Raw genomic sequence first — 24939 nt, forward strand, 5'->3', positions numbered from 1 at the left:
GTGGGTCTGAAACATCGCACCGATGGACTTCAAGGCACCAGTGCACAATTTTTTCCTAATTCTCCTCTTCTTTTCCTGGGCAGCCCAGTGAAATAAGGATTCTACAGAAGAGAAAGAATCTAGGACACACTGTTTATCCACCTTCTTTGTTTCTGACGCCTGTTACGCCTATTTCTGCCTCCGAAGGCAGAGCTAATGTATGGAACAAACAGCTCTTGTGCGAAGGAAAGAAACTAATCCTTTTTCTCCAACAGGATGGGAAGACAGCAGAAGAGCTGGCTAAATCAGAACAGCACGAGCACGTAGCAGGTCTGCTTGCAAGGCTCCGGAAGGTGAGAAATGCTGTTTATCGGTCTGAAATTCTCTGTTTTATATGAAAAGGTCTGCCTTTTTCTTTGTAAAGAATGAGATGAACAAAATGAGGCTTTGGGCACACGGGTTATTTGAAAGGTGTCTGTCCCTGTCCTGTGGTTTGCATACAGTTAGCATCAATGCATCAGCTACCTATCAGTTTCCTCTTCTGTGTTTGGACTGGGAAATCATTTGATCTCTTTACAGTTGCTAGGCCTGGTTTCCCTCCTCCCGCCCTCTCTGTAATAACCGTCCCCACAAAGTAGACAGGAAATGAGAAGGCTGACTGCTTCTTTCCTTCTTAATGTGTTGAGCTCCCAGATATCACATGATACGCTCTGATCCAGGAAACACTGTTGCTCTAAGGTTTAAGGACACAGGACAAAATGAAGTAAATGGCAGGTGTGTCTTTCCAGCCCAGATCATAACAATGTGTATCAGGAGTCCTCAGAATTAGTCACACCCTTTAAGGTAGGACCTCTGTGTCTGAGACTCTATCCTAAAGAAATGAAAGAAATGCAGGAAAAAGTGTTTTATGCATGCAGGTTTCATTGCAGTTATATATAGTTATACATATATATATATGTATAACTATATATATATATAGTTATATAGTTATATATGACACAATAATAAAAATTGGAAACAGATGACCAACAATAATGTCTAGTAAATTGTTATACAGCTACAGGGTAGAACCATTTTGAACACTAAAATATTTCTGAAGAGGTTTTAGTAACAAAAGTTCAGTGCTTAGGATGTTGCAGGGTTTCAAAGCAGAAGATAAATTATACATATGCACATTATAATCTCTCCTGTATACATAGAAATACATAGAAAATATTAACAGTGGTGTTTTGGTAACTAACATTTCCTTCTGTAAACACTACTGTATTTTTTCCAAATTCCTTATAATATAGGTGACATTGAATAATACAGATTTGAACCGTGCAAAGTCCACCTCTATGCACGTTTTTTAAAGACAGTACAGTGCTGTAAATCTGTTTTCTCTTCCTTATGATTTTCTTACTTACATTTCCTTTTCTTTAACTTACTTTATTGTAAGAATATAGTCCATGGTCCATATAAACATACAAAATATGTGTTAATCACCTGTTTATGTTATCAGTAAGACTTCCAGTCAACAGTAGAGTGTTATTAGTAGTTAAGTTTGGGGGGGGGTCAAAAATATATCTAGATTTTCAACTGTGTGGGGGTCCAGCACCCCTAATCCCTGTGTTATTCAAGGGCCGACTATAATCATGTAGTAATTTTTCAAAGACAGACTTTCTAGAAATAAATAATAATTCAGTTGATTTAAGTGCTCAGTGGAAAGGGATTATCAAAAATAAGCTTGGGGTATCCCATAGATGTCCTGCCATATGAATTGGAAAGTGAGGGGGCGCCTGGGTGGCTTGATCGATTAAGCAACCGACTCTTGGTTATGGCTCAGCTCATGATCTCACAGTTTATGGGATCAAGCCCTGATCAGGCTTTGAGCTGGCAGCTTGGAGCCTGCTTGGGATTGTGTCTCCCTCTCTCTCTGCCCTTTCCTCAGTCTCTCTCTCTTAAATAAATATATATTTAAAAAAAAAACAAATTGGAAGTGTCCTGGGAGGGATGATCACCTCTTACCCTCCACAGCTACTGAGAGTCTGAATTTTCATAGTGGTCCCAGGGTCCTGGCCGTGGGGTGGGGGAGAGGACATGGGTGCAGTAATTTCCTTCCCAGCCTTGGAGTTGAGCTGGGGGAGATCATTCTTCTTCACACCTTTGTGCTTCGGAGTCTGTGACCTGGCTGCAAAGGCAGTAGGAAGACGACCCGTGAAAACAGATGTCCCCGGCCACTGCAGGGATTCAATGTGCCCTTCCTTCTGGAAATTCCAGAAAGAGGAGTCTGGAAAAATGTCCTTAGCCTTACTCAGATGTTCTTTTTTTTAAATCTTTAAATAATGTTTTTTGTTCATATATTTCTTTTGAGAGAGAGAATGCAAGCAGGGCCGGGGCAGAGAGAGAGAGGGGGAGAGAGCGAATCCCAAGCAGGCTCCACATTGTCAGCACAGAGCCCAGTGTGGGGCTTGAACTCACAAATCGTGAGATCATGACCTGAGCTGAAATGAAAAGAGTCAGAGGCCCAACTGACTGAGTCACCCAGGCACCCCTAGCCTTACTCACATGTTCTTACAGGAAATGCATGCGTTAAATGTAGACATTGTTTTCTCCCACTCTGCACTGCTGTGCACTGTCTCACTGTGGAGGAGAATTTGGACTAGAAAAACAAGGGAAAGTGTTTTGTTTACAAGCAGAAAGAGAGGGGGTGGAGCCTGGGAGTCACTATCAGCAGACCAACCAGGAACTTGCCCACAAAGTCTCCTGATCTCCAAATTCCCTTAATGTAAAGCAGTGTGTCAGTCAGCACATGGAAGAATGGAACAGTCTGGAACACAACAACCGGCCGGATTGGCTCAGTGTTTGCAACCTTTGACTCTGGGTGGACTTTATAGCAAGGTGCCCTGCATTTGAGTGCAGAGCCTATGTTTATAGGTGACATGTCACAAGAGAAGGGTGGTTGTAAGTCGATCACTCATTGTAGTATCCATCAACAGCAAAAAGAAACTGACCTGAAATCTGGCCTTCCCAATCACTTGATGAGGACACAGTTTTACTGTGAATTGTTAGATCTCTCTTAGAGTCCACTGGTGGAGAGGAAGGTTTCATTAGGCTGAACACCTCACGGATCAGGGATTCTCAGGCTTCCCACATTCCACGGAGGAGGGTTCTCACCCATGCGGGGTGCCACCACCCGAATCTGAGCCCTAGTGACGTCCCTGCTGCATGTAGAGGGCTCAGCGGTCACGGTGGGCTGCGTTCCTCACAATGAAGCCTCTGGCGAATCTTTCTGGGCCTGGAGTGCTGCTCACCATCTCAGAGACTTCTCGCAGAGCTGCGACCCTGGGATGGGACAGACATTCATTTTTAAGCAGAAATCAGTGGCAAACCATGATCCCCGCCTGTCTGGTGGATCACCCGTGGAGACATCCTCTTCGGACAAGGTGACACAGCTTTTCCTTGGGCTGTGCCATGTTTAACACACAGGAAAGGCCCATTCTTTTGTTTTAAAGTGGATGGCCACACTGGGTGCAAAGCCGGAAGTTATTGTGGTGACAGGTCTGAAACAGTGAGTAAAGCCCAGACCGAAGTACATGAAGGACAGGCTCTCCAGTGACAGCAGAGAGGGATCAGACTGAGGGGCTTAAAAGTATTTTCTCCCTTAATCTGATCCCAGATTTCCTGCCATGTGCTTACGTTGCTTTTATGATTGGAAATACAAATACAGGGAAGCTCGTATGGTGATCCTGCCAACCTGTGTGCCCAGGGGAGGCGGTAGGCTGTCTTCCAGTCTAGAATCTTTAAATCACAGTAGGTGCGTTCTTGAACTGTCCCGGTTTCGGATTTCCTTTATTTTCTCCCACCAATTGGCGCCCTTGTGTTTTGGTGCCCAGCTTTTTATTTATTTATTTATTTATTACATATATATTTTTATTTTTTGTTTTTTTTATTTTTTTTTCAATATGTGAAATTTATTGTCAAATTGGTTTCCACACAACACCCAGTGCTCATCCCAACAGGTGCCCTCCTCAGTGCCCATCACCCACCCTCCCCTCCCTCCCACCCCCCATCAACCCTCAGTTTGTTCTCAGTTTTTAAGAGTCTCTTATGCTTTGGCTCTCTCCTACTCTAACCTCTTTTTTTTTTTTTCCTACCTCTCCCCCATGGGTTCCTGTTAAGTTTCTCAGGATCCACCTAAGAGTGAAAACATATGGTATTTGTCTTTCTCTGTATGGCTTATTTCACTTAGCATGACACTCTCCAGTTCCATCCACGTTGCTACAAAGGGCCATATTTCCAACTCCACGCCCGAAAAACAACTCAGTGAACAAATGGGCAGAAAACATGAATAGACACTTCTCTAAAGAAGACATCCGGATGGCGAACAGGCACATGAAAAGATGCTCAACGTCGCTCCTCATCAGGGAAATACAAATCAAAACCACACTCAGATATCACCTCACGCCAGTCAGAGTGGCTAAAGTGAACAAATCAGGAGACTATAGTTGCTGGTGAGGATGTGGAGAAATGGGAACCCTCTTGCACTGTTGGTGGGAATGCAAACTGGTGCAGCCACTCTGGAAAACAGTGTGGAGGTTCCTCAAAAAAATTAAAAATAGATCTACCCTATGACTCAGCAATAGCACTGCTAGGAATTTATCCAAGGGATACTGATCAGGAGTACTGATGCATAGGGGCACTTGTACCCCAATGTTTATAGCAGCACTCTCAACAATAGCCAAATTATGGAAGAGCCTAAATGTCCATCAACTGATGAATGGATAAAGAAATGGTGGTTTATATACACAATGGAGTACTACGTGGCAGTGAGAAGGGTGCCTAGGTTTTTATTTTTTTTTATTTTTTTTTTTTTTATTTTTTTTTTTTTTAAATTTTTTTTTTTTCAACATTTATTTATTTTTTGGGACAGAGAGAGACAGAGCATGAACGGGTGAGGGGCAGAGAGAGAGGGAGACACAGAATCGGAAACAGGCTCCAGGCTCTGAGCCATCAGCCCAGAGCCCGACGCGGGGCTCGAACTCACGGACCGCGAGATCGCGACCTGGCTGAAGTCGGACACTTAACCAACTGCGCCACCCAGGCGCCCCAAGGGTGCCTAGGTTTTTAAAAGACGGATGGGAGAGAGAATATTCCAATGTCTGATATTTTGCCATTATCCTGGGATTTTTCTCTAAGGAGAGGTCAGAGCAAAAAAAGTCATTTTAATACCTGTGATCAAAGGACATCATCCCTGTTAGTGCCCAGAGTCCACAGAAAGATTCCTCTCTCCGTTTGCTTTGAGAAGCAAAGATATAAAGTGATGGCTGGGTGCACAGACTCAGGAGTCAGATGGCCTGGGTTCAAATCCCAACACTGCTGTTTTCTGGCTCGGGAAATAGAAAGCTGCTTAGCTTCAGTTTCCTGTTTGTCAAATGGGGTAATTGTAGAGCTGCCTGACAGTATGGTGATGATGTAAATGTTGTCTTTACACCAGTGTCTGCACACAGTAAGCACCGTGTGTTTGCTCTTGTTGCCGGTAGCCTGCAAACCACTCTCTGAGTCCCGGGGAAACATAAGGATTTCCCTGTGGTGGCCCACCGAGCACCCAGGAGCAGATGTGGGAGTGTGAGCAAGGCAAGTGGGCCCCCTTGAGAGCCAGCGTTACAACAGCCATCATTCAACCGTCCATGTGAGGCAGGTGCTGTGATTTTACAACATCCCAAAGATGGAGACGTTCCTGCAGGAAAGCGGGGCTCAGTGAGGCTACGCACACGCTCATCAGTGCAGCACCCAGAGTCAGTCCTGAAATAAGAATGTCCTGTGGCCTTCAGTGGGCTTCGGGCTTCAGTGCCAACTCCTCACCAGCCGTGGGACGGGGGTCTTTCCCCGTGTTGAGCTCACCTGCTGTGTGGTGAGCCCCGATCTCCTTCCAGGGGTCCCCACGGCCTGCTCCCCTCAGCGGAGTCTCCTGGACTCCCTGTTCACTGAGATGCATGATTTGTTTGCCACAGTCATTCCCTCAGAAGGCTCTAGACTCAGCTTCCTGATGAGGCAGAAAGGGAGAGGTTGGCTGCCCCATATTTCTAACCACATTCGTGTCTTTTAAAATAAATATATTTTCAAATAAGTAACTGCCTGGAATTGGGGACGCCCGGTCCCGGAATCTGGTTCTTGAAAGTGGTTGAGGCGTCACAGGAGTGACCCTGGAGAAGACGTCAGCAAGGACTTGTGGTAGGTTGTCAGGAGGAGCAGGTGATACCTACGGAGAAGCCAAGACAGTAGATGTATTTGCAGTTATAAGTCGGGTCACCTGGAGGAGAGTGATCACACCAGGATCCGCGGATAAGGGAAAGAAAGAGGGCAATCTGTACATAGGAGCATCGTGTCACCAATTTCCTTTCCATGTCATTTCTTCTTGATGTTCCCAGTCTTTCTCACCAGGGTGCAGTGGGCAGTTTGGCGTGGTGGGACTTCCTGTCCTTACAAGATAAGAGGACCCCCAAGCAGCTCCAGTCATCTTGGCCCCTCCCGCATTCATTGTGAAATCAAAAACTGCACATTTCCTGACACCCCTGGGAGAGAACCATCCTCTGTAAGACCCCCCTCCCTGTGGATCCTAAACACATTCATGGGGATAAGTCTGTATCTGCACAGCAGGGGGGTGGCCTTGAAATAGGTTTCCAAGTGGACCAAATTAGCAACAGAAATGCCCCCTTGAATTCACGTCTAATCAGTTGACAAGCCTAGGAACAGATTTTTAAAGGTTTGCTGGGGAAGCCAGGGGCTTCCTCTTCCAGAAATAAAACCTAAGTCATCTTGTTGACCTGCAGGGGGCAGCAGAGGACTGGCCAGAGCACAGCGAGAGGCTACTTGGGTCCTTAGACAGCTCAGGGGGGCTGACCCTGGAGAGATGAGACCTTGCAGCCAGTGCATCTGGGCAGGGTGGGGGTGGGGGTGGCCAGGCCAGAGCTTGTGGGGAAAAGAAGAACCCGGGACAGGCCTGAGCTGGGCGAGGTGTGCTGTGACTCAGTTCACCACGAAGTGATTGGGGGGCAGCCGTGTGCTGGAGCCTCTGGTGCCCCCTGCAGAGCCCACGACACGTGTCTCTTCCCACCTGCGTGTTCAGTGCCCTCACACTGGGGGGCTTGATTGTCCTTCCAATTAGATTTTAATAAGCTGACATTAAAATAGTTGCTGTTCTTACACCTAAGATGAGACAGTGAAGAAAGGTGCCTGGGAATATTTTGGAAAATAGGATGAAGTGTAGAATTTACCCAGAATTTAAAATTCAGCACAAGGAAACTACATTTGCATAATTAAGACTTGCTGCTCCTTCCCTGCTGGGTCTAATTGCATCCTGCCATGTGGGGAAAGCCACATCACCTCCCTATGCTCTTATCTGGCTTTCCCAGATTTCAGATGGTCTTCCCTGTCAATCTGCTGATGTTTAGTTATCTTTGCTGATGGGAAAGTGGAGCTAAATTGCCAGGGGTAAAGGTGCAGGAAGAAAGTTAGCTAGAAACCAGGATTCCCCAGGGCATCAAAGAGCAATGTAGTTACCAAATAATATTCATTTAAAAGATATTCACAATGTCTAGATACGCTAGGAACTATTCTAGGCACAGGAGAGACCACAGTGAACAAAAGAAGCAAAACTCAGCCAAAAAACGAATAAAGAAAAATACCAGATGGGGTAAGTCAGGGGTTGGCAAACAATGGCCTCCCAGCCAAAGTGGGTCCACCACCTGTTTTTGTAAATAAAGCTTTATTGGAACACAGCCACACCCATTGACTTTCTACTATCTATGGCCGGTTTCTGCGTACATGACAATCATAGGAGAGACCACCTGGCCCTTTATAGAAGGATCGTTGCCCCTGCTGTATGTGCAGGGATTCAAACAGGGTGAAATTAGAGAAGGGAGGGGAGTTACTTTCCACCCACTCTGCTGGTGACATTTAAACCAACACATGAAAGATTGGAGAGGGAAGGCAACCAGAGAAGGTGGTGGGGAGGAAGCAGAGAGAAAAGTGAGTGCAAAGGGCCTGGGGCAGTAAAAAGCTGGGTGGGTGTGTCCTAGAAAACAAAAAGGAGGGGGATGGGCCTGCACCAGGACTTCAGCTTGGTGGTCTGGGAGAGAATGGTGACTGATCAGAGAGGTAGGCGGCTTTACAGACCTAGGTCAGGAGACTGGGTTTGGTCCAGTTGTGTTCAGCAGGTGGGAGCAAAATCTGACTCTAATTTTGGGAATTGCCCTCTGACTGCCCCGACAGAGACCAGGTAGGAAGTGGTCTTGGAAGCCAGGTGAGATATGATGGCACTTGGATGGGGTTTTCCAGGCTCAGTTACACTGTGACCCATGGGCAGGAGTGCAGATGGAGGGTGCCCATCCCTGGGTAAATATTTAAAGTGTAAAGTTAACAAAAGCAAATGGGGAAATAGTCCATGTTGTGCCTCCCACTTACACAAATACACCTTCTGACCACCTGGAAGGCAGGACTGGTTCAGAATTCTGATCCTCACATTCCCTGCTGCTTTCCCCACCTCTCCCCAAGCCTGGCAGACTCACCTGCTAGAGGCTCACCGCCATGGCCACCCCAGCCCTCACCTCTGCACTAACCACAGGAGAATATTCCAAGGCAGAAGCCAGAATTTAGGAAACACGGTAGTCCTTGGTGTTAATGCAGGAAGGTCTGATGAGGCGGGGCTTTGTGGCCACCAGGGCACAGGTGGCCTTGGATCTCCTGGTAGGTAGAGACCACAGAGGGACTTGTGTGCTCCCTCCAAAGAAATCGGTGTTCTCCCACCTTCAGAGCTGTGGGGCGGGGGGAGGGGGGCAAACTCACTGTCTTCCTCAGGCCCTCTCTGCGTCAGAACCACAGTCAGCCTTGGAGAGCACGCCTGTCTGGTGATGGCAGCTGCCTTCCCTGGGACACTGCTCTAGGCCCCAACAGTCTTTGTGCCACCGCCTACTGGTGACAAGAGAAAATGCGCCACCCACCTGCAGTCCGGGAGAGATTTCAGCATCTTCTGTTGTACTTCTGCATCAAAATCGGTGTGTTCAGATTCTCTAAGGCTCTTAGTGAGCAAGAGGAGGGATTATCCTGCAGGACCAGGTTGGGTCTCCTTAGAAAGGAGAAGACTCATATTTTACTTTCTTGCCTTATGGCAGATCTGTCCATCTTGATGGGGAGCTCTTTCCAAACTTGTCTTCTTTCCAAAGAGAAGGTGAAGGGTGGATGAGTCAGTCCCAGCACAGCCAGCAGGTGGGGAAGCAGGGAGAACCCCTGGCAAGGGCATCATGGGGGAGCAGCGTGGGGTATACAAGGAATGTCATTGGGAGCATTTGAGTGTCCCTGGGTCAGATTTGGGGGTTAGAAGGAAAACGTGAGGCATGGCTCGCCTTATCACACTGGCATCCCAGAGCCTGTGTGTAGGGACGTACTCAACAGGATTCTTGCCAAAGCAGGCCAGGTGGTCAGATATAGGGGAGAGGTGAGAAATTTCATCACATAGGAAGGAGTGGGATTTTTACTAAACTGACTGAACAGGATTCTTGCTAAAACTAAGCTAACTTGGCCAAGGACAGGGCAAGACACAGAGAACCTTGACTAGAGTTAAGACCAAGCGAGAGTTTTCATCCCTGTCTGCCTCTGTTCTCGGTCTGGCCGGGGAAGCAGCAAACACATTGCCTGCAGCTTCTAGCCCCCAATACCCTGCATGGAATTTAAAGGAGTGAACTGTAGTCATTTGAGGGCAGCACTGAGCAAAGCATATACATGACTTCCCTCAGCTGCCCTGGAGCAAGCCAAAGAAACTTCTGGAAGTTTTCTGGGGCTGCAGCAGTGTGCCATAGTTACCAAGCCTCTAGGTCTTCAGACTGCAAGGGCCTGAGGGACTCAGGCAGAGGGGACACACATACCCTCAATCTGGCACACAGGGCACGTGATGGCCAAAGCCAAGGTGCCAAGATCAGAAGTGCACAAAGCAGAAAAGGGCCACAAACCAACTAATTGCACACTGTCCCCGGGAGCTGGTGGTTGGATTACAGCCAGAAGCAGGTTTTCTGCCTTTCCCCTGTCACAGGAGAAGAGGACACTGGTGTCCTCAAAAGAATCAATATGTTAGTAAGCTGTGTGTTACAAAATAGGTGGAGAATGTTCTATTCCACTTGGTGAGATACTCCTAGTGGATGGTGATGCTCACAGGACATGGTGACTGCAGTTTAGATGCTTCCTGTGCAGGGGAAGGGAGTGCCAGGGACTGATTGGAAAGGAAGGGGAAAGGGCAGGCTTTGAAGGATAAATTAGAGGGTTGGGAGGCAGATTTGCTTCTGGGGTCAAGGGCTTATCTGTAACACTACATGGCATCAGGGAGAGATCCAGGGAGCGCCCTATCTCTTCCCGCCTGGTGGGCAGCTCTGGGATGAGTGACTGTGTCACAACAGAACGTCTTCAGCCTCTGCACTGACTTGGGTCACAATTCAGGGGTCCCCCAGCCCTTTCCCTCCCCTGCAGGGCTTTGTGTCTGAACCTATTGGAATTTGCGGCTAAGGGAGAAGCTAGAATAAGGACAACGTCAAGTTCTACAGAGCACTGGGCAGGGGGAGGTATTCATAGATGACAAGTACCTGCACAGATTATGTTAAATGTGAATGGAATGGCCTCCCTGTGACATACCAAAGACATCAAAGGGAATATCTATAGTGGAATATAATGTGTTGCAGTGTATAAATGCTGGGGCCCAGGGCATGAGGGTTGTAGTGAAATTGGCAGGTATGGGGAGCCGTGCACGGTCACTCTGAAGTGCCTGCAGACACCCGTGCATCCTGGAGTGCTGGGATGGCACGCGGACACTGTAGCAGCTTGTCGACCTGATTTTCGCAAGTGAGGGTAGGAGCTCGTGAAGGGTTTTATATATATATATATATATATATATATATATATATATATATATATATAAAACCAATTTATTATGCATTTGCATTCTTGGAAACCTCAACTATTGAGATAACACACTCTCCAAAACAGGCTGGGTCATATGTGGCATGCAGTTAAGCCTAAGGTCATGTAATCATAAGCAAGTTTTTCTCTTAAATAAATGCTCAGCAGACACTCAGCGCTCAGGTGAACCCAGGGAGTTGTTACCGTCCAGGACATGTGTAAACGTGTGTGGACACATAGCACCCACATCCACGAGCACCCCCAACATCAAGAACTGAAAACGTAGCGCCCATTCCCACCGTGCCCACTAGGAGGCAGTGTTGCCATGTGGAGAAGGAAGGTCAGGGTCACACAGAGAAAATGGGGAAGGAGTGGAGTCTGACAGGTGAGCCTGCTGAGTGGTCAGTGGAAGAAGCCACCGCGGCTCAGCGGGAAGAGGCCAGCAGGACATCCCCCCTCCCGGGGTGAGAGCTGGAAGCAGAGTCTGCCAGGCCTGAGATCACAGGAGACTAAAAGCAGGCAGTTCCCTCTGAGAGGCTCCTGCAGGTCCCCCTGAGTCCTGTCATTTCTACACACCCCTTTATTGAGCACCTCCCTGCCAGGTGCTGGGGACACGACTTTCTCCTCAAGTTGGCTCCCAGTTGAGGGGGAAGATCATCCCACCACACCCTACAGTCTAGCGGGGTCATGATGGAGAACCCCACCTGGGCTGGAGCCTCCTGGGGAGGAACGTTCTGGAAGAGAACCCAGTAAAAGCGGTCCCCCGGATGTATGGAAGTTAACAGGTTAAAGCGGAGGGACCATCCTGGGTCGGGGAAGGACCCTGAGCCTGCACCCCACACTCCAACAGGCCCCTGTTCTGGGGCCAGGATCAGGCTGGGGGTGGGAAAGCAGGCTGGCTGTGAGGGTGGATGGAGCCAGGGCGGCGAGAGCCGTGCCTGACTGTGCAGGTGTCCAGGTGGGCTCTCTGGGTGCACAGAACACCTGCCCACACTGTCGTATCAAAGTGCTCTTGTTGTCTTTGGTGTCAGTGTTCACGTGTCTCTGTGTCCCCAGGACACGGATCTGGGTCGGGTCTACACCTTCCTGTTCCCTGCACTTTGCTCAGCCCATGGGGGCCTCCATAAATGTGTGCTGATGAGCGAGTGAGTGAATGTGTGAATTATCCTGCTTCTCTCTGCAGGGCTGAGAGAGGACAGTGGGAAGGTTACGGGGTCCCCGGCCCCACCACAGCATCATGTATGTACTTCCTGATGCCCCTTCTCAGCATCTGGCGCCATCATGGTGTCGTGAGGGAACGGGGCCCCTCCACACAGAGGAGCAGGGGTCCCTCGCCACTCTTGATGGGCTGGCCCTGGTTCCCCTTTAAATTGATGGCTTCACAGGAGTTACTCCACCCCATTTCTTGTGCACCAAAATGCCATGGACACGGGCACCTCCCTGGTGACAGAGAGCTCACCGGTGGTTGCCAGGGCCCAGGCAGGGAAAGGCAGTGACTGGTTATAGCTACGGAGCTTCCTTAGGGGGTGGAAATGCTCTGGATCCCAATGCAGTGCTGGTTGTACACATTGTACATGCAGTAAAGCCTCAGAACTTTGGTCACTCGGAAATGGTCAATTATATGTTATGTGCACTGTACATGAATCATTTTTATAGATACCATGGACAGAATAAAATGTCTGCAACACAGGTAAGCGTCACAGACCAGGGTACAAACTTCCAGGGGTAAAATAAGTAAATGCCAGGATGTGCTGTATAGGATGGGACCACAATTCATAATACTGTATTGCATATTTAAAAGTTCCCAAGCGAGTAGCTCTTAAACCTTCTCATCACCAGAGAACTCTGAGGAAGGACACGGCGAGAGTTCCTAACTGTAAGAGTCGGCATTGGCTGTTTGCTCAGAGCCTTCTCTTTCTCTGTGGCTAATGTACCCCTTTTCATCTGTGTGCAGGATACGCACCGAGGACTCTTCATCCAGCAGCTGCGGCCCACACAGAACCTCCAATCCAGAATCAAACTGAAGCTGTTCGGCCACTCAGGCTCGGGGAAGACCACCCTGGTGGAGTCTCTCAAGTGTGGGCTGCTGAGAAGCTTCTTCAGAAGACGCCGGCCCAGACTTTCCTCCGCCAGCTCCGCCAGGTTCCCGCCCTCACCCCTGGCATCCAAACCAGCAGGTAGGCGCTTCCTCCCCTGCCCCTGCCTCTCCACTAGGTGCTTGCTTTTGTGCTTGTCTCCTGTCACGGTCTAGGAGGAGTGCTAGCTTTGTGTTGGTTACCTGGCCTGGGGTGACCAGATCTCACTGTCTTGGTGGCTTTAGGTGTTAGTCTGCCCCGGCTGTGGGCCATGTGTTGGCCTGCTTGTGCAGATGCCCCAGTAATAGCAAGGACAGGACCTCACCAAAGTCATGGTCACTGACACAAAGATCCAGATTGCAAATGCGCGGATCACAGAATGGTGTCGTGTTCTACTCTAAAATGGGTAATGCGGTGAATTGTATGCTATGTGCAGTTTATGTGAATGTATTTTAAATGCAATGGGACAGAATAGAACATATCTGCTACATGGGTAAAAATACAGACCAGGGTACCCAGCCCTTGAAGACACAAGTCACATGAACAAATACAGGTTCCAGATTGTACACGTCGAATATTGGCCCCAAGATGGGTTCTCCCCCTTAGGCTTTCTTTTTGGAATGCTGGGCACACCCAGTGACTCAGGAACACAGCAACAAAATTCGGTTCCATCCCTGTGTGACTCCAAGTAGGTTGGTGGTTTCGAAAGGCTCCCTAAGGATTTTGCGGTTGGTCCATCCACTCATACGCAGCCTGATTGGGGGAGTCCCGTTTTGCAAAGATAAGAATATAACCCTTCACAGTTTCCTCACTCTCCATTTTGTGCAGGGACTCAGTTTCTACCCGTGATATTACAAGGTGTCTTATCAGTCCCCCCACATTGAAAACAGCGGTTTTACCGTTTTGTTTCTACGCAGTCTCTCTGTCCGTGAGGAGGAGTGTCTGGGGAGCATTTGTCAGGGCTGGGGGACAGTTGACTGAGATTTACACGCCCTTTCAACTTCTTTACTCTGAACAGCAGTGGAGTTACAAGCAGGCGCTGAGATAATAACCACAATGGATTTATAATTAGTATGACTACAGTGTCGCTCACACCTATTGCTTGTGCTTTCTGAGCACTGAGTGTGTGCCAGGCACTGGACAAAATGTGGTACGTGTGACACCTCCTTTGATCCACACGACAGCCTGCAGGGTATTTCACTGAAGCCCTGAGGGGTCAAATGGGCTGCCCGGTGTCACACAGCTGGCATTCTTGATGTGTCTGACTCCCGAGCCAGTGCTTAGGGACGATGCTTACAACTCTGTCTGGAGTATAAGGGCATTTCAGACACACATTTTCCCATTGTCTCCCATAATTTGGGCTCAGTTTGTAAGATGGGTTTCACCTTGTCTGAAGCCAGTAGTTTTCCAGATTTAATGATTAGGTTCAGCCTCTGTGTGTGAACCACGCCCTTGTTTGTGAGTGTGTATCTGTGTGTGAGAGAGGGAAAGGGGGAGGGACAGAGACAAAGACAAAGACTTCTATTTAGACCTGGGATCTGCAATGTCTGTGAGTCCTCTTTGGGTATGAAGATTATGCCCTATAAGCCCATGAGCTGAACTGAACCAGCCACAGATTCTATCTCCTGTGCATCCCTCACCTCTCCGAAGTAACATCTCCACTCATCTTCCACATCTGGAAGAATCTGGAAGTAGATCCTTGATAAAACGCACCTCAGGAAAGCTGCATTATCAGCCAGGGTCACGGTGTTATAGCAGCGTCCTCCAGGCAGCTCTGAGGGAGACTTGGTCGTGGGGCTCGGTCACAGAAGGTTCTGTGGAGGATGAAGTCTGCTCTGGACCAGAGAAGCCACTTGGCCGCAGTCGGCAGAGACACAGAGGGTCTTCCTCTGTTTAGAATTGTTCAGAGCTGTCTCTCCAGTCCGAACCCTCAAATTTCTGTCAAGATAACAGGTTAGTGGGGTCGGGCTTCCCCACAGGGCTGCTAGAAGGTAATCACTGCTCGCTGTTGTGTCCCACGTGACTCAGTTCTTTAGAATCTTCCTGGTGCCCTGGCGTCGATGCTGGTTTTGCCACCAGAAGCAGCTGAAGGGAGGGACCATCACGTGGTAGTCCCTTCTCCTGGGAGCGGGCGGCTTTGTTCTCTCAGGAGGCACAGGTCTGCTCTCCCTGGTCACTCGTGTGAAAGAAAGTCCCCTTGGGGATTCGCAAGATTGAAGAAAGTGGCAGATGCTGGAAAGACACAAGAGCAGGCCAAGGGGACACCACAAGGAGATCCAGCTGGCAAAGTGGCTGCCCCTTGGGGAGACCACAGTAAAACCTAGAAGCAAGAAAGAGTGGAGAGCGGCCTGTGGTTGACCTCCTCTGTGCTGACCTGGGTTCAGGTGCCGCACATATGTCATCTCACTGGATTCTCATGAACCTACTTTAAAGAGAAGTAACCTGGGCCTCAGAGACATAACATGTGTCTAAAGCAGAGGCTGAAACCCAGCTATATGTGATACAAGAGACGGGGAGGAGGAAAATTGGATTTACTGCTGACATTCAGAACTCATTCACCAAGAAATTTGGATACGGGGCTCTTTGTGGAAAATTGGAAGCTCTGGGTACACTGATTCACATCCCCGATATCGGATATAAATGTTCCATTTATATGGAGTGCATTCATATCTCGCAGACAGCAGGGAGCTGGTTCGCGTTAGCAACTTGGCCCTTTCCGAGGTCATCTCCTGAACATGCTGGAGGTTGGGGGCTGACACCAGCCAGAAAGCCAAGACCAGGCGACATGTCTGCCACCCCTGTCTGCAGGCACTCAGTCACTTGGTCCCTACCCCACGCTGCGTGGTCTGGCCACCACACATACACTCGCTCTGTGGCCAGCTGAGTATCACAGCTGTGGCATGTGGGGCTGCAGGAGGAAGGAGATGACCCAGAGCAGAGGGGGAGCAAGTGTCCAGGAGCCACCCTGCAGGGGCTGCTGCCTGCTGTCCCCAGAGAAGAACAAGTGGGAAGAAGTGTCTTTTTCACTTCCTTTTTAAATTAGATTCAAGTTACTTAACATACTGTGTAGTATTGGTTCCAGGAGTAGAACTTAGTGATTCATCACTTACGTGTAACACTCACTGCTCATCCCAACAAGTGTCCTCCTTAAAGCCCATCCCCCATTTAGTCCATCCCCCCACCCACCTCCCCTCCATAATCCTCAGTGTGTTCTCTGTATTTAAGAACAAACTCCAGGGGCGCCTGGGTGGCTCAGTCAGTTGACATCTGACTTCGGCTCAGGTCATGATCTCACAGTTTGTGGGTTCGAGCCCCGCATCGGGCTCTGTGCTGACAGCTCAGAGCCTGGAGCCTGCTTCAGATTCTGTGTCCCCCTCTCTCTCTGCCCCACCCCTGCTTGTACTCTGTCTCTGTCTTTCAAAAATGAATAAACATAAAAAACTTTTTACAAAGAACAAACTCTCAGGGTTTGCTTCCTTCTTTGTTTTTCTTATTTTATTTTTTCTTCCTTTCCCCTATGCTCATTTGTTTTGTTTCTTAAATTCCACTTATGAGGGAAATCATATATTTGTCTTTCTCTTTTTGACTTATTTTGCTGAGCATAATACACTGTAGTTCTATTCACATAGTTGCAAATTGCAAGACTTCATTCTTTGTCATCGCCAAGTAGTATTCCATTGTATATATAAACCACATCTTCTTTATCCATTCGTCAGTTGATGGACATTTGGGCTGTTTCCATAATTTGGCTGTTGTTGATAGTGCTGCTGTAAACATTGGGGTACATGTGCCCCTTCAAATCAGCATTTTTAAATCCTTTGGATAAATACCTAGTAATGCAATTGGTGGGTCATGAGGTAATTCTATTTTTAATTTTTTGAGGAACCTCCATACTATTTTTCAGAGTGGCTGCACAAGTTTGCATTCCCACCAACAGGGCAAAAGTGTTCCCCTTTCTCTGCATCCTCGCCAACACCTGTTGTTTCCTGTGTTGTTCATGTTAGTAGCCATTCTGACAGGTGTGAGGTGGTATCTCATTGTGGTGTTTTGTATTTCCCTGATGATGGGTAATGTTGAGCATCTTTCATGTGTTCGTGAGCCATCTGGATGTGTTATTTGGGAAGTGTCTATTCATGTCTTCTGCCCTTTTCTTCAGTGGATTATTTGGTTTTTTGGGGTGTTGAGTTTGATAAGTTCTTTATATTTTGGATACTAACCCTTTATGTGATCTGTCATTTGCAAATATCTTCTCCCATTCCATTGGTTGTTTTTTAGTTTTGTTGATTGTTTCCTTCGCAAAAGCTTTTTATCTTGATGAGGTCCCAGTCCTTCGCAGAAGCTTTTTATCTTGATGAGGTCCCAGTAGTTCATTTTTGCTTTTGTTTCCCTTGCCTCTCGAGACACATCTAGTAAGAAGTTGCTGCGGCTGAAGTCAAAGAGGTTGCTTCCTGTTTTCTCCTCAGGGATTTTGATGGCTTCCTGTCTTACATTTAGGTCGTTCATCCCTTTTGAGTTTATTTTTGTGTATGGTGTAAGAAAGTGGTCCAGGTTCATTCTTCTGCATGTTGCTGTCCAGTTCTCCAAACACCATTTGCTGAAGAGGCTGTCCTTCTTCCATTGGATATTCTTTCCTGCTTTGTTGAGGATTAGTTGGCCATACATTTGTGGGTCTATTTCTGGGTTCTCTATTCTGTTCCATTGATCTACGTGTCTGTTTTTGTGCCAGTATCGTACTGTCTGGATGATTACAGCTTTGTAATGCATTTTGAGGTCTGGAATTGTGGTGCCTCCAGCTTTGGTTTTATTTTTTAAGATTACTTTGATTATTGGGGGTCTTTTCTGGTTCCATACAAATTTTAGAATTATTTGTTCTAGCTCTGTGAAGAATGCTGGTGTTATTTTGATAGGGGGTCCATTGAATATGTAGATTGCTTTGGGTGGTATTGACATTTTAACAATATTTATTCTTTCAAACCACGAACATGGAATGTTCTTCCATTTCTTTGTGTCTTCTTCAATTTCTTTCATAAACTTTCTTTAGTTTTCAGTGTACAGACTTTTTACCCCTTTGATTAGTTTTATTCCTAGTATCTTATAGTTTTTGATGCAATTGTAAATGAGATTGATTCCTTGATTTCTTCTTCTGATGATTCATTATTGGTGTGTAGAAATGTAACAGATTTCTGTACATCGATCTTATATCCTGCGACTTGGCTAAATTCGTGTATCAATTCAAGCAGTTTGTGGAGTCTTTTAGGGTTTTCCACATAGAGTATCATGTCCTCTGTGAAGAATGTAAGTTTGACTTCTTCCTTGCTGATTTGGATGCTCCTTATTTCTTTTTGCTGTCTGTTGAGGCTATGACTTCCAATACTATGTTCAATGACAGTGATGAGAGTGGACATCCCTGTCATGTTCCTGACCTTAAGGAGAAAGCTCTCAGCTTTTCCCCATTGAGGATGATATTAGCTGTGGGTCTTTCTTATATGGCCTTTATGATGTTGAGGTATGTTCCTTCTATCCTTACTTTCTTGAGGGTTTAAAAAATTTTTTTAAATGTATATTTATTTATCTTGAGAGAGCGAGCCAGGGAGGGGCAGAGAGAGGGGGAGAGAGAATCCCAAGCAGGCTTTGCACTGCCAGTGAAGAGCCCAACACAGGGCTCAACCTTATGAACTGTAAGATCATGACCTGAGCTGAAATCAAGAGTCCAGTGCTTAACCAGCTGAGCCACCCAGATGACCCTTTGAGAGTTTTTATCAAGAAAGGATGCCATATTTTCTCAAATGCTTTTTCTACATCTGTTGAGAGGCTCGTGTGGTTCTTATCCTTTCTTTTATTGATCTGTGGTGTATCACGTTGATTGATTTGGGGATATTGAAGAAGCCCTGCATCCCAGGAATAAATCCACGTGATTGTGGTGAATTCTTTAAATGTATTGTTGGATTTGATTTGCTAGTATCTTGTTGAGAATTTTTGCGACCGCGTTCATCAGGGAAATTGGTCTGTAATTCTCCTTTGTAGTGGGGCCTTTGGTTTTGGAACCAAGGTAATGCAGGCCTCATAGAATGAATTTGGAAGTTTTCCTTCCATTTCTATTTTTTGGTGTAGTTTCAAAAGAATAGGCATTAAAATGTTAGGTAGAATTCCCCTGGGAAGCCATCTGGCCCTGGACTCTTGTTTTCTGGGAGATTTCTGATTACTGATTCAATTTCTTTACTGGTTGTGGGTCTGTTCAAATTTTCTATTTCTTCCTGTTTCAGTTTTGGTAGCTTATATGGGTCTTCTGTCCAGGGTGCAAAGGTACCTTCTCCGTCAGGCCTGCCCTGCCACTTTTCACCACTAGAGGTCAGCAGTTAGCAAAAAATCATGTTTTCTTTGTATGATTTCAATATATCCCCGTGAAATTATTTTTTTTTAAGTTTATTTATTTATTTTGAGTGAGAGAAGGAGAGAGAGCAGGGGAAGGGCAAAGAGGGAGGGGCAGAGAATCCCAAGCAGGCTCCATGCTGTCAGCATAGAGCCAGATGTGGGGCTTGATACCAGGAATAGTGAGACCATTACCTGAGCCCAAGTCAAGAGTGGGTCGCTTAACAAACTGAACGACCCAGGCACCCCCCACCATGAAATTATTATTTTAAAAATATTGTATAAAAACTCTTTCCTAATGAAAACTCACTGAGGTGTAGGAATGCCTACCTTTTACCAAATCCTGTCAGCTCTCCCTGGACAATCCTAGCCTGCCACTGTGTAGAATCTATTTGCCGTCAACCTAACACCATCTCATGTACCAAGTGGTACCGCTTTACCTGCATCTGTCAGGGGCCAGGTGGGGACATTAATGGAAGGACAGTGTCCTGGGCAAAAGTCAGGGGCTCATTCTAGAGACGGTGAAGCATCCAAGTCCTGGAACAGAAGGAAGCCGTTACTTCCCTTCGGGCTGTAAAGACAAGAGGAAGAAATCATGTTCCTGGGAAAGCTGGAGCCCAGGGGTGAAGCCGCTCGGGTGTCTAGAGTCACAGACACACAACTGGAATCAGAGAAGCAGCTGGGAGTGATGGGGGGGGGGGGGGGACGCCTGGGCCTTCTCTCTCCGCAGCCTGTCCAGGGCCTTCCGTTGGTTGACCCCAACCAGAAGCCAAGTGGCCGGGGGACCCCAGAGATGCAGCCCATGGGATCCGTCTCTGGGGCCCAGAGCAGCTCAGGAAAGGGATGTGGGAGGTGCAGCAGCCAGAAAGAATCCAGGCAACATCCCTGAACCGCTGCCGCACAGCACACGGGAGGGGTCCACACAGCCCAGCAGGGGGTGGGGACGAGAGTGAGAGTGTCGTGGGCAGGGGCAAGGCATGGCGAGGTGGGAGGGGCGCACGCACACACGCTGCCCTGGGCGGGGTCTCACTGCCTCCTCTCCTCCTGCAGGCTCCGTGAGCATCAGCAACCTGTACCCGGGCTGCGAGCACGTGAGCGTCAGGAGCCGCAGCATGATGTTTGAGCCGGGTCTCACCAGGGGGACCCTAGAGGTGGTGGTGGCCCCGCCCCAGCACCCGCACTGCGCGGCCGATGACCAGTCCACCAAGGCCATCGACATCCAGAACGCCTATCTGAATGGTACAGTAGCCCGCCCACTGCACCGGGGAGTGCGCCCAGAGTCCCTTTGCCCAGACTGTAAATATCCCCCCCCCCCCCCCCCCCCCCCCCCCCGCCCAGGGGGCCTCTCCCGCTGCATGTGTCACAGCCCCACGAAGGACAGAGGAAGAGCCGCACAAAGTGACCTTGGGATGACCCAGTGAAGCATGGCTGGTCAATACCCCTAGTGAAACCAGACACCCTGCTGTCCTAGGCACCTAGCAAAGCCCCAGGCACACAGTAGGTGCTTAATAAATGACTGCTGAGTAAATCAATACATTTTCTAGGCAGAGCCAAACATCCACTTGGATGAGAAAACTTATAAAATATAATCCCATTAGCAGTTTGACAAATGCAAGTATGAGAAGAGTGATTCTTGAATACATCTCCACTCACGGCTGATGCTATGATACAGGCACAGGCAGTTTTTCCCCACAGGCAAAATTTCAAGTGCTCTCAATCATTTCCAAGGGGGTGAAACTTTAAATGTTACCAGGGAAGGTTTACTATCTCCATCAACCACTGAATCCTTGGTGCTGCACCTTCCGAGCTCCCAGGAACCCCAGTTGGGCCCATGTCACTTGAACACCAGCTTCTGCCCTGTTGAGACGCAGTTTAGAGCAGGGATCAAGCATTTTCTTCGAGACTCATCTGTGAAGAGTGTATGAGCCGATGTTCATTCGAGTGCCTGGTAGAGTGGCACAGGAGAGGCGCTCAGAAAATGGCAATCGGGAGCATCTTCATGGAGGTTCTGCTGGCCCCAGTGAGGTGGCATTGAAGTCCATGGGCATTGTGCTATCCTAAAAGCTGAGTACTCTCCGAGGTCCCGGAGCTGAGTTGGCATGCTTCATAGGGAGAGGAGAAGTGTGTCCTCAGCACCCCACAAGCCTTCACCCAGCTCCCCCATAACTCCCTCCTGCCCCAGGTCTGGCTCTCAGTGCTCCCCATTCTCAGAGGACTCAAGACCGTGTTCCAGAACCCCTCACTCCAAGGTCTCAGCTGCCAGACTTAGAGAGTCCTATCCCCAGGAGTATGTGTGCTCCTAGAGGGGGCTCCAGAAGAGCCACGGATCTTCCAAATTGTTGACTACAGAATTTCTGGCCCAAAATAAGCACTGAAGGTAGAATTAGGGAAAGAGAGCCTGAAATCCTACAACGTAAGTGGTCCTGCCATGTCCCCCCAGAGGCTGGTGGGTGGGTGGTCACTGTCTTGCTGGGGCGTGGCCATGTAGGGGTGGGGCGGTCCTGTGTCTGGATGGTCACTGCAAGGTGCCAGGTGCCTCAGGAAGTGCAGTCAGAGTCTCACCCACAGACACTTCTACAAAAACCCTCTGCACCCACACTCAGGTATGTGGGAGCAGCTGCCCCCCACGCTGGGTGACCTCACGGACCCCCACCTCCTCACGCTTTCACCCACATCCTTCAGGTGTGGAACTGCGAATCAACTGTTGTGTCTTTCCCCTGTGCAGGCAGCCTGCTGGCTCCTGACCCACCTGAATAGGTCACTAACTCACCTGTGGAAGGTGAACGTGGTCATCACTAAGCCAGAATTAAGTTATATGTCGTAGTGACTTTTATGTTCAACGTCGTATACCCTGTCATGTTCCAAAAAGAATTTATACGTATGTGAGGATACGGAATCTTATCATGTACGTTCTCTGTGTGAGTTTGTTGACGGGGAACCCAAGGCGGCATCTTGCCCTGACTCCTTCCTTGTGAGGAGGAATCCCTGGGGGGAGAGATGGAATGCATGTGTCTCCGAAGATGCAAAGATAAACAGGTCGAAGCTACGGACATCACTCTTTCCCTTGGTGGTCACTAAGGTGCAAGCAAAATGGTGATTGGCACTTGTTGGTGCTGTTTCAGATAGTAATCTTCATTCTGTCTGTAGGAGTTGGTGATTTCAGTGTGTGGGAATTCTCTGGAAATCCAGTGTACTTCTGCTGTTATGACTATTTTGCTGCAAATGATCCCACGTCCATCCACGTCATCGTTTTCAGTCTGGAAGAACCCTACGAGATCCAGTTGAACCAAGTGATTTTCTGGCTGAATTTCCTGAAGTCTCTTGTGCCGGTTGAAGAACCCATAGGTAAGCCAGCACGTCCTGGTGGAGAGTGCCCTTCCCGTGGGCCACTCAGCCACTTGGGGGATCTACAGCTCAGGGCTAACAGTGAGGCTTCCTTGGTCGTTGCTTCCTGTGACAAGATTCCCACTCTGGATGTTTCCCCAGGGAATTGTTACATGATTGCATTCTCCTGCCTCAGAGACCAAGTCTGAGGGATTTCTAGAGAGCTGTTTCTCGCTTTCTTCCTATACTTTAGAGCTGTGGTCACTTTTGTTGGGTAGAGGTGGACTCCTCCCAGAGATGGCCTCTGTGTCTCTCTACCTAATGATACGTAATTAATAAGCAGAATGAACCCCCTTCATTCTGTGGTTCCATCCAGAACGGAAGGGTCCATATTGACTGAAGGCATTATCTTAACTTTATTCCTAGAGCAGAAAATAGCGTGGAATACGCTTTTGTTCCTTTGTACAAAACAGACGGGTGCCTGGGTGGCTCATTCAGTTGAGCGTCTGACTGCGGCTCAGGTCATGATCTCCTGGTTCGTGAGTTCGAACCCTGCATCTGGCTCTGTGCTGACAGCTCAGAGCCTGGAGCCTGCTTAGGATTCTGTGTCTCCCTCTTTCTCTGCCTCTCCCACCTCCCCCTGTCAAAAATAAATAAACATTAAAATTTAAAAAAAAAAAAAAAACAGAATTGGGCAGCCTTTCATGGTGGAAACACAACTGGGCTATCAATTTTTTTTTTTTTTTTTTTGATTTCCTATAAAAGTCAAATAAGTGGACTTAACCCCCTCAGGGTACATCCACTCTGCCTCTCTTTCTCATTCTTTCTGGTGTTTTCTTTCCAAAACACTCTCCCCACCAGAGGCTATCTGTGTGCACCGCCACAGTCCCTGTTTTGGACATTTCTGGGTGTAGCTGTACTCACACAGCTTTCTAGGTCTTAGAAAGGTGCCTTTGCTCAGAGCCAGATTTCCTCTCACTGGGCAAGCAGGGCCACTTGGGGGGACATCTGAGAACCTGTCTTGAGTTCTGGTGCTGGTCCACTTCTGAGCTGCCCTCCCCGAGGACCAGGAAACCCACTCTTGGCTGCGCCAGGGCCTTCTTGAGGTGACCCTGCACACGGGCTGGCCAGCACGCCCTGTCTTACCTGCCTTGGAGACAACCAGGAAGGACAACCGGCCTGTGAAACGTCTGTTCTCTGCCCTCAGCCTTTGGTGGCAAGCTGAAGAACCCGCTCCACGTCGTGCTGGTGGCCACCCACGCCGACATCATGAACGTGCCTCGGCCGGCTGGAGGCGAGTTCGGGTACGACAAGGACACGTCCTTGCTGAAGGAGATCAGGAACAGGTGAGGGCGCGGCTGGGGACAGGGGCCATCTCACAGAGCTCACGGACACCGGAGGAAGGAATCAAAGGCCTCCTTTGCTTGGTTGGCTTTGTGGCGTACATTTCATTTTTTATCAAAACGCTGAAAACACAACAAATGCAACCAAAGTAAAGGCCACGGGATGTAAAACAACAGATTTATCACCTCCTTCCTCACCTCCCGGTACCACTGCCCGGGGGACCTTCTGTTAGGAGTTGCATGCGTCAGTCCTCAGCTTTGTGGAGGCAATTATAATCGACAAATCGTATTTTAAGATACTTGAAGTGCGTGTCACGGTGATCTGATGCACATTATGAGAGGACGCGCCCGTCTAGTTAGTTAGCACATCTGTCACCTCACATGTTTCTCTGTCTTTGCTTTTTATTTATTTTTTGGTGAGAATGGTTTTTGTTTTTTGTTTTTTTGAGACTTCAGAACTGATCATGTATTGAGTCACTAAAAGTAGGCAATAAATCTGTCCCCCGCCCCCTGGAAAATGGTAAAAAATTTCCACAGGCGTGGCAGAAGTTTGAATTCTGGGTGAGAATGTTTAAGTTCAACCCTTAGCAAGTGTTAGTCGTATAATACAGTAGCATCGACTGTTGTCACCATGCCTGACACAGATGCGCGGTTCTTTTTGTTGTGTTGGCTCTCAGTTCTTCTGATGATTGTCATCTTACCACCGAGTAGTACTTCTCAAAGTCTAAGTTGCCACTCACCAGGGGCTCGTGACAGTCACCTGGGGGTCCTGACCTGGTCACGAAAGTGGGATGGACAGGAGGGGAAAATACCAGAGTGCCTTTCCTGGCAAGCATTTATGGAAAACTTTTGTTTCACTGAGCAGTATGAATGTGCATGGGTCACGGTGTAGAAACGTGTGGTTTTACTTCGTGTTTGGCCAAAAA

General features: G+C 48.2%; 1 protein-coding gene across 7 annotated transcripts in view; it reads left to right on the plus strand.

Annotated features, from left to right (window-relative positions):
- Positions 1–24939, plus strand: part of DAPK1 (death associated protein kinase 1) — a 186912-nt gene that overhangs the window by 152953 nt on the left and 9020 nt on the right. For all 7 annotated transcript variants that reach the window (XM_086685143.1, XM_086685140.1, XM_086685138.1 and 4 more), the window contains exons 19-23: positions 255–332; positions 12857–13079; positions 20397–20585; positions 22494–22691; positions 23878–24016. In XM_086685143.1, coding sequence (XP_086541269.1) covers positions 255–332; positions 12857–13079; positions 20397–20585; positions 22494–22691; positions 23878–24016 — 827 coding nt within the window. The remainder of the gene's footprint in view (positions 1–254; positions 333–12856; positions 13080–20396; positions 20586–22493; positions 22692–23877; positions 24017–24939) is intronic.

Source organism: Puma concolor, chromosome D4, assembly GCF_028749965.1.
Source record: "Puma concolor isolate L17-30 chromosome D4, mPumCon1.1.hap2, whole genome shotgun sequence".
NCBI classification, from domain to species: Eukaryota; Metazoa; Chordata; class Mammalia; order Carnivora; family Felidae; genus Puma; species Puma concolor.